General features: G+C 43.0%; 2 protein-coding genes across 2 annotated transcripts in view; both read left to right on the top strand.

Annotated features, from left to right (window-relative positions):
* LOC116374782 (uncharacterized) overlaps nucleotides 1-1077 on the top strand; it is a 13715-nt gene extending 12638 nt beyond the window's left edge. The window contains exons 7-8 of the mRNA XM_031829489.1: nucleotides 6-93; nucleotides 1042-1077. Coding sequence (XP_031685349.1) covers nucleotides 6-93; nucleotides 1042-1077 — 124 coding nt within the window. The remainder of the gene's footprint in view (nucleotides 1-5; nucleotides 94-1041) is intronic.
* The window catches only part of LOC109878307 (protein unc-13 homolog B), a 141521-nt gene that overhangs the window by 484 nt on the left and 131037 nt on the right, over nucleotides 1-10000 (top strand). Inside the window, exon 2 of the mRNA XM_031829622.1 lies at nucleotides 6-93. The gene's annotated coding sequence lies outside the window, so the exon portion shown is untranslated. The remainder of the gene's footprint in view (nucleotides 1-5; nucleotides 94-10000) is intronic.

The raw sequence follows: 10000 nt of genomic DNA, 5'->3' as shown, positions 1-10000 counted from the left end.
CTTAGCTTCTGTGAGCATGGGCCACCTCCCTGCTCTCCGGTCAGAGTACGTTGGCTGAAGGTCATCAACAAAGTCAGAGTTCAGCTTCTCGAGGTAAGGAGCCATCTACGATTCATCTCTCTCTCTCGTCCTGTCTCATTTTCTCTCACTCCCTCTCACTTTTCGGACCTGGGTTGGTTGAGCTTCCCACAATGCCGATGGTGGTTGATTGTAATGTAAATGGTCTGTGAGATCATCCTCTTTGATGTGGTTCTCCAGAAAAGCCTTCTTCCCCTGAACACCAGTTTACCAGTGGAGATGTGCTCAGGTTGTCAAATAAAATAAAATTGTATTGGTCACATATGCATATCTAGCAGATGTTATTCCAGGTGTAGCGAAATGCTTGTGTTCTTTCTCCAACAGTGCTGTAGAATATAACAATTCCAGAGTGGTGCTGTGATTTATTGATCATATTGTTATTGTATTTGTTTAGCCATAAGAGCTGGGTGATATGGACAAAAATCCATGTCAGGATGATTGACTGAATTATCATGATGACAATAAATAGAACCAGGCACCGGTTTGTCGACTACCGTACCCTACTACTACTATATACATTACCGTACCCTACTACTACTACTACATACATTACTGTACCCTACTACTACTATATACATTACCGTACCCTACTACTACATACATTACCGTACCCTACTACTACTATATGCATTACCGTACCCTACAACTACTATATACATTACCATACCCTACTACTACTATATACATTACCATACCCTACTACTACTATATACATTACCGTACCCTACTACCACCGTACTTCACCGTACCCTACTACTACCGTACGTTACCGTACACTACTACTACCGTGCGTTTACCGTACCCTAATACTACTACTATATACATTACCATACATTACCACTACCGTACATTACCGTACCCTACTACTATATACATTACCATACCCTACTACGGTTAGGTCATGTCACCACTCCTGTACAGGTGATAGTGTGAGACACACCCTCTCCTTCCTTCTCCTCTCAGCGTAGATCTGTGAGAATAGAGAGGACCTGTCCCTAGTATTAATATTACATTCTATTTTTACATAGATCCTTCTATCTCCACAGCCCCTTAGAGGATGACATTGTATAGAGAACATTATCTTCATTCACCACTAATAGAGAGACCTCCTGGGTGATAGACATATACTACACGGTCAACAGTATGTGGACACCTGCTGTAATAACAGCCCTCACTCTTCTGGGAAGGTTGTCCGCTGTTGGAACCTTTCAGCAGGAACTTGCTTCCATTCAGCCACAAGACCATTAGTGAGGTCACTGATGTCGGGCGGTTAGGTCTGGCTCGCAGTCGGCCTTCAAATTCATCTCAAAAGTGTTCGATGGGGTTGAGGTCAGGGCTCTGTGCAGGCCAGTCAAGTTCTTCCACACCGATCTCGACAAACAATTTCTGTATGGACCTCGCTTTGTGCACACAAGGTGTTCTCATTCAGAAACAGGAAAGGACCTTCCCTAAACTGCTTTACATTACTCCAGCCAACGCTTGGCATTGCGCATGGTGATCTTAGGCTTGTGTGCGGCTGCTCTGCCATGGAAACCCATTTCATACAGCTCCTGTCGAACAGTTCTTGCGCTGACGTTGCTTCCAAGAGGCAGTTTGGAACTCGGCAGTGAGTGTTGCAACCGAGGACAAATGATTGTTATGATGTTTGAACTATTCCGTGTTTCATTCTGGTCAGTATATTTCCTTCAGAAAGTATTCCTACCCCTTGACTTATTCCACATTTTGTTGTGTTACGGCCTGAATTCAAAATGGATTAAATAGATATTTTCTCACACACACACAATACCCCATAATGACAAAGTGAAGACAAAAAAATGTTTGCAAACGTATTGAAAATGAAATGCAGAAATATCTCATTTACATGAATTATTCAAACACTTGAATCAATAAGTTACAATCACCTTTGGAAGCAATTACAGCTGTAAGTCTAAGTGCTTTGCACGCTTGGATTGTTCAATATTTGCACATTATTCTTTAAAAAAAAAGTTGTTAATTGATCATTGCTAGACAACCATTTTCAAGTCTTGCCTTAGATTTTCAAGTCGATTTAACCCAGAACTGTAACTAGGTCGCTCAGGAACATTCAATGTCGTCTTGGTAACCAACTCCAGTGTAGATTTGGCCTCGTGTTTTAGGTTATTGTCCAGCTGAAAGGTGAATTTGTCTTTTGCTGTAGGATATTGCACATTTTGACTCCTGAATTTATTTTGGCTTTCCATGCCAAAGGGTTTGAATAGTATTAATGTTTAACTCATTTGTACCAATTTCAAATGGATAATTCCACTTTTACATGATGTTATATTGTGTGTAAGCCAGTGTCACAAAATCTCAATTGAATCCATGTTAAATTCAGGCTGTAACACAACAAAATGTAGACAAAGTCCAGGGGTGTGAATACTTACTGAAGGCCCTGCATCTCTCAGTAGTAAGTATCACTCAGTATTCCTAGAATGACTCAAATAATATTGTTGCTCTCAACAACAAGTGATTTACCATGACAACCAAGTTACATTACTATGGAAACACAACCTTGCTTTGTTATACAATCAAGGAGGCATTATCATAGGTGTATGTAGGCACAGTGTATCTTCAGAAAGGTTTGTCACACACACCTACAGTTCAAGTCTTCTGATAATATAGAGAAGAAGAAAAAACAGGAAGTTAATGCCGTTATAAAGCAGAGTGGGTCAAAAAAAGCCTTTTAACATATGCGTGTCTTGTTCTAGTCATAAAAAAAGAAGTGTATTTTTTTCCCCCCCTTCATCTGTGTGCTAACAGGTCGCCATGTCCTGCTGTGACTGCGACATTTCATATGGAGAAGCATAACAATGAGCACAACACATTGTGAGCGTAGTGGTTTTCAAGAACCTTTAGAGACAAACAATTCCCCAAAGAAAATCAAGGGAGTTTTCATACATAAAGGAGGGAGAGAACAAAACAAAACGTGTGAGTCAAACCTCTCCATCGTCACCGGCAGTTATGCAAATCCAAAAGCCTATTACAATCGCTGGTTGTTGTGGCAACGGCTAGAATCTCTAATCGTCATATCGGCACAGTTCAAAATTGGGATTGGGAGTGCGTGGTTAAATTAATCGGATTGGGATTGGGAGTGCGTGGTTAAATTAATCCGTTTTTGGATTGGGAGTGAGTGGTTAAATTAATCCGTTTTTGGATTGGGAGTGAGTGGTTAAATTAATTGGATTGGGAGTGAGTGGTTAAATTAGTCAAATTGGGATTGGAAGTGAGTGGTTAAATGAATCGGATTGGGAGTGAGTGGTTAAATTAGTCAAATTGGGATTGGAAGTGAGTGGTTAAATTAATCGGATTGGGATTGGGAGTGAGTGGTTAAATTAATCGGATTGGGATTGGAAGTGAGTGGTTAAATTAATCGGATTGGGAGTGAGTGGTTAAATTAATCAGATTGGGATTGGAAGTGAGTGGTTAAATTAATCAGATTGGGAGTGAGTGGTTAAATTAATCGGATTGGGATTGGGAGTGAGTGGTTAAATTAATCGGGTTGGGATTGGGAGTGAGTGGTTAAATTAATCGGATTGGGATTGGGAGTGAGTGGTTAAATTAATCGGATTGGGATTGGGAGTGAGTGGTTAAATTGAATCAAGTCATGAAAAACGATAGAGGCATCTTGAGTAGGAGGGAAGACAGTAATTACTTTCTGTCCTCTGTCTCAACGTCTCCCTTTATTTGTATGTTTAAATCATAGTATACACTCCCACTACTACCCTCACTGCATAGAGTTAGACTAGCAAATGACTTCCTCCTGGGGTGCATCTCACCAGTATAAAATGACTTCCTTCTGGGGTGCATCTCAACAGTATAAAGTGACTCCCTCCTCTCCTCTCCTTCATCTGCACTGATAGGAACTAAATTGAGCAGGTGAGCCTGGAGTGAAAAATTCATATAGCTTCTCACCTGTCCTGTTATTTTTCCAATTAGTGGAGAAGTAGAGGAGAGATGGAGAGAAGGAGAGGAGATGAGGAGAGAAGGAGAGGAGAAGTAGAGGAGAAGGAGAGGAGAGAAGGAGAGGAGAAGTAGAGGAGAGAAGTAGAGGAGAGAAGAGTGAAGGAGAGGAGAAGGAGAGGAGAGAAGGAGAGGAGAAGTAGAAGAGAGAAGGAGAGGAGAAGTAGAGGAGAGGAGGAGAGAAGGAGAAGAGAAGAGAAGAGAAGAGGAGTAGAGGAGAGGAGAGGAGAGGAGAGGAGAGGAGAGGAGAGGAGAGGAGAGGAGAGGAGAGGAGAGGAGAGGAGAGGAGAGGAGAGGAGTAGAGTAGAGAAGGAGAGGAGAGGAGGAGGAGAGGAGAAGTAGAGGAGAGGAGAGCAGAAGTAGAGGTGGAGAGGAGAAGTAGAGGAGATGAGGAGAGAAGGAGAGGAGAAGAGGAGAGGAGAAGAGGACAAGTAGAGGAGAGTAGAGGAGGAGAGGAGTAGTAGAGGAGAGAAGAAGAGGAGAAGAGGAGAGGAGAAGAGGAGAGAAGTAGAGGAGGAGAAGGAGAGGAGGAGAGGAGGAGGAGAGGAGAAGTAGAGGAGAGCAGAAGGAGAGGAGGAGAGCAGAAGAGGAGGAGAGCAGAAGTAGAGGTGTAGAGGAGATGAGGAGAGAAGTAGAGGAGAAGAGGACAAGTAGAGGAGAGGAGAAGTAGAGGAGACGAGGAGAGGAGGAGAGGAGTAGTAGAGGAGAGGAGAAGTAGGGGAGAGGAGGAGATAAGTAGAGGAGGAGAGAAGTGGAGGAGAAGTAGAGGAGAGAAGGAGAGGAGGCCACTTCCGTCTATTGAGATGCACCCCTGCGATTGTTTACTACCTATACACAGTGATTAATAAATGCTGGTGCATGAACTGTAGTCTAGGTAGGACACCCTAAGCCTAAACCCCACTGCATACCGCTAGTTTTGTCTCAAACTCAAAGTGTGCCTGAAAAGTTAAAGGACAGCACCGTGTGTGTGTGTGTGTGTGTGTGTGTGTGTGTGTGTGTGTGTGTGTGTGTGTGTGTGTGTGTGTGTGTGTGTGTGTGTGTGTGTGTGTGTGTGTGTGTGTGTGTGTGTGTGTGTGTGTGTGTGTGTGTGTGTGCGTGCGTGCGTGGGTGGGGGGGTCAAACACACTTGCTTTGCTGGAACAATTAAAAAGCAACTATAAAGGTAGAGAGGAATCACCTAGAGAGATTAGATGTGACCTGAAAAGAAAATAGTTTTCAGTCTGTTCCGGAGACGACACAAAGACTGTATCCCACAAGGCACCCTAGTCTCTATTTAGCCCCCCTATTTAGCCCTCTGGGCAAAAGTAGGGCACTTCCCCTATTGGCTCTGGTCACAAGTAGGGCACTATGGAGGGAATTGGGTGCCCTTTGGGACATTGACAGAGACAACCTGTTCCCATGGGACTGCTGTTTTTAGCATAGCCATTACTTCTGTCATTATGACTGATTAGAGGGAGGAAGGGAAGGGTAGTGGGCGGGAGAGAGAGACAGAGGTAAAGAGAGGGAGGGGTAGAGAGAGAAAGGGGGGTAGGAGGGGAGAGAGAAAGGTAGGGAGGTAGAGGGTGGAAAAGGAGGGTAGTCTGTTCATTCTCGCTCAGTCTAATATGTGTGCCAAACACCTCTCTCTTCTCTCCCTCTCTCTTTCTCTCTGTGTGACAAATGGACCTGGTCCAAGACGAAGTGCTCGTTTGTTCCAAAGTTTCGGCACCCAACCCTTTCCCACCCCTCCCTATCACACTCTGTTGTTCTCTAAGTAGAGCTGCGCATGAAAATAAAATATGCTGAAGATCAGTTTAATTCAATGGGATTTCTGAATTTATACTCTAAAGTCCGTGAGGACTGTGCAGTGCTGGATCTCTGGCTCTCAATCAGGAACTAATTTCAATCTGGAAACAAAAATAACTGTCTGACCAATCTGTGGCTTTCATCGCTTTATTCAGTTTAGGTCCCGTGTGGCTCAGTTGGTAGAGCCATGGTGCTTTAGTTTAGTTAATTCATTCGACCATAAAAGAAAACAAGCACACATAAAACATAAAAAATCCATACATGCACATGATCGAGGATAACACACAATAAAGAATGGTACTTATTTCCATTGCGGTCCTCTTGAAGATGACTTGGCAAGATCCAACACTGTTGAACACAGTATGACAGAGAGATAATGAAACATAAAAACAGAGATGAAGAACATCGATCTCATCATTTCAGTGACATCATAAGGTACATTCAAATGAGCCCAGAAGACATCAAACTGTTTTTTACTTTATATTTAAGGCAGGGCAGAGAGGACATCGTTGTTATGGGCAGAGGCAACACATTCCACTCTGAGGCTCCAGTATACAAGGCCGTCATTGTAAATAAGAATTTGTTCTTAACTGACTTGCCTAGTTAAATAAAGGTTAAATAAATACGTTTTAAAAAATACCTTTCTCAGCATTACTCCTGAACCTGTATAAGCACATATTAGCAACACCTGATCTGGTGCTGTGATTATGTGCATCCCTAACACGGGGAAAGTAATCAGAACCATAAATACTGTTGTAAACCAAACCCAGTCTAATCTGGGACACCCTAGCCTCAACAGGCAGCTAGTTTAGTTCCTGAAAGCAGCTCCTGCCTATGTGAGTACGTGGACTCACCTTCAATACTACCCTGATCAGCTTATTCTGGTCAATCTGGAGCTTCCCCTTCAGAAGCTTAGATAAGCCCCCAAACCAGGAAGTACTAACGTAGTCAAAATGGCATTGAATGAGGGCGGTGGCTAGCAGTCCTTATCAAACTGCTTGGACTTTCTATCCAAAAACCTAGTCCTGGCATTAACCTTCCCGAGCACTTTAGTGGCCATGCTCATACCTCCCAAGCTTCCATCAAGGATACATCCCAGGTAGTTAACAGAGGTTTTAATAGTCAACACCTCACCCCCTAACTCCACTCTGATTTCAAACGACCTACACAATTTAAGTCTGGACCCCAAAAATAATTGCAGAGATAGCTTATTATCTCCAAGCCATTTGCTAATGTTAATAAGCTCTGTGCTAAGTATGCTCTCCAATATAGTTTTACTTTTATGAGACACAGGAAGTGTAGAGTCATCCGCATAAAGGAGAAGAGGGAACGAACAAGCATCATATTGTTTATATACAGTAAAAACGGTAGAGACCCAAGCACGCTCCCCTGCGGAACGCCACAACTCATTGGTTTTGCCTGAGACAGTGAACCATTAACCTCTACCACTTGCTCCCTACCTGACAAGTTGGACTTGAACCAGCCTAGAGGGATACTGCTTAACCCCAGTTTGGAAATTAGGAAACAGTGGTTAATTTTAGGTCTGTATGTTAAGCAGTACCATTCAGTATAAATTTTCCTGATGAAGTCAGTCAATTAAAGTAGACATGAATCAGTGGAGTATGTTTTTCTAAAACCCGACTGAAAATTATACATTAGACCCTGTTTGTTGACATATTCATACATTTGCTCATGTACAATTCTCTCCAGGATCTTTGATGTTATATAGAGGATATATACAGGCCTGTAATTCCCAGGGTCAGACTCTATGTCCTTCTTATATCGAGGATATATACAGGCCTGTAATTCCCAGGGTCAGACTCTATGTCCTTCTTATATCGAGGATATATACAGGCCTGTAATTCCCAGGGTCAGACTCTATGTCCTTCTTATATCGAGGTAGAACTTTAGCTTGTTTCATGTACCTGCCTTGTTCAATAGCGACATTAATGATATGCGTAATACAAGGGGCAATTTGCTCAGCACAATCTCTAAGAAACCTTGCAGGAACATTATCCAGGCCTGTGCTTTGGAGCATTTAACCTCTGCTAGCATACTGGCTACTTTGGCTGTTGCTACCTTTGCAAAAGAAAAAGAGTTTGGTTGAACCCCTAACTTGGCATAATACTTCTTGACTTGGTTGTTTCCATACAAACCAGAACTGGTGGGCAGCTTGCTAACCAGCTTGCTAACCAGCTTGTTAACCAGCTTGCTAACCAGCTTGCTAACCAGCTTGCTAACCAGCTTGCTAACAACAGAAGTAAAACAAACAATTTTTAAAGGGTTGAATTCATTGGCAACCTCTGCTTTTTCATATACCATCTCCCCCTGATGTTCAGTCCAATACTCTTTAGTTTGTTGTTGGTAGTACTACTACATCATAATTCCTTAAATTATTTCCAAAGCTTTTTAGGGTTATTTTTGTTCTCAATGTTTTTATCAGCAAAATAACCTTAATCTTAGCTTCATCCATCCTAATCTGTTTTTAATTTCTGACATTTATATGGTAGAAAATCAGGCTGCTCATGAGAAAAAAAATCAGGCTGCTCATCACGCAGCTTCATTTCTTAAAGGCCTTATTCCCTGCTTTGGTAGATTCTAGAATCTCGTGATTAAACCAAGATCTAGATCTCTACCCCCTTCTTAACACCCGCCCTCTTTACCCTGGAAGCCAGCTGCACCAATGTGTCGAAGGAAAAAAACGTTCAACTGACGATCGAGGTCAGCCTGCAGGCGCCCGGCCCGCCACAAGGAGTCGCTAGAGCACGATGAGCCAAGTAAAGCCCACCCACCCCTAACCCGTACAACGCTGGGCCAAATGTGTCCACCCTATTGGACTCCCGGTCACGGCCGGTTGTGACACAGCCTGGGATCAAACCTGGGTCTGTAGTGACGCCTCAAACACTGCAATGCAGTGCCTTAGACCACTTCCCCACTCGGGAGGCCCAGGAATCTACATTTAAAGGCTTCCCTGTCAATGTCCCTTACACTATCCAGCACAGGTGACCAATCAATATTACCCACTTGCTCCCTAAACATTTCAACACAGTATTTTTTGAGTCCTCTGATTCGAACAGTTTTGTGACTCTTAAATATATCTTTAAAAACCCTCCTTGTTCAAAATGTAATAAAATGATCACTGATTCCATATTTTGATTTATCAGACACTAGTATTAAGTCAATCGTACCTTGCACTGTTTCACATACCTTGGTGGGACCCTGGTGGGGTTTTTGGTGGGGAATCCTGGTGGGGATTTTTTATAATTTGGGTCAAGGAAAATTATCTACTGAAGTGCATTGTGGGTTGGACTATCCTTTTTACAGACATCAGTATTTCCTTCACCAGGGAATCATTACAGTTTGACAACACAATTTCGAGACCTTCATAGAATGCATTCTGATTGGGCGGCCTGTAACATGCCCCCGACCTATTTGTCTTGGATTTTGGAAAGGCAGATATCCAGCCAGACAGTCTCCAGAACAGCACTTAAATCCAATCTGACTTTATAAGCAATCGCCGATCTTACAAAGGCACCTGTTCCAATCCTTCCTGACAACAGAGTAATTCTCTCAATTTCTGAGTCACAAACAGATGAATCCAACCACGCAAGCCAGCTCACCTTCCACTACTCCGTCGTCCTCACCACCGGGGTCACCCATCTCTTGATTCTGGTTGCGTCTAAGCTGCTGTGGAGCCCCCTCGTCTAGTACGCTCTCTCTCGGGTACAGGGTGGGTGCGAGAGGTGTATAGGCCTTTTTGATAGTGTTGGTGATTAAACGGAGGCATTGATGGTTATCACCCGATAGGAGGAGGTGTAGCGGTACAGTGGTATAAGATCTCCACCATTCAGATTTCAGACTGGCCTTGAATGATTGGTTTTTTGGTTTGTGCCAAGATGTAATGAATGTTTGGTGTATAATGTTCCCTCCAAAGCCAAAGTGCTAAATGCCATCAGAAGTGTTGGCATGACTGAGAAGTTGCTGAGAATTTACCGTTCTTTCATCTAGATTGCAGATTGTTTATTTAACACAAACAAATTTGCCGATCGCAATCTTGCGCTTGTATTGTCAGGGTTGTGGGTTCGATTCCCACGGAGGGGGGTGAAATTGTAGTGCTTTCTACTGTAAGTCGCACTTGATAAGAACGTCTGCTAAATTC

The sequence above is a fragment of the Oncorhynchus kisutch genome, linkage group LG8 (assembly GCF_002021735.2).
Source record: "Oncorhynchus kisutch isolate 150728-3 linkage group LG8, Okis_V2, whole genome shotgun sequence".
NCBI lineage: Eukaryota > Metazoa > Chordata > Actinopteri > Salmoniformes > Salmonidae > Oncorhynchus > Oncorhynchus kisutch.
The sequence above is the reverse complement of the archived record's forward strand: the minus strand, read 5'-3'. Positions and strand labels throughout refer to the sequence as shown.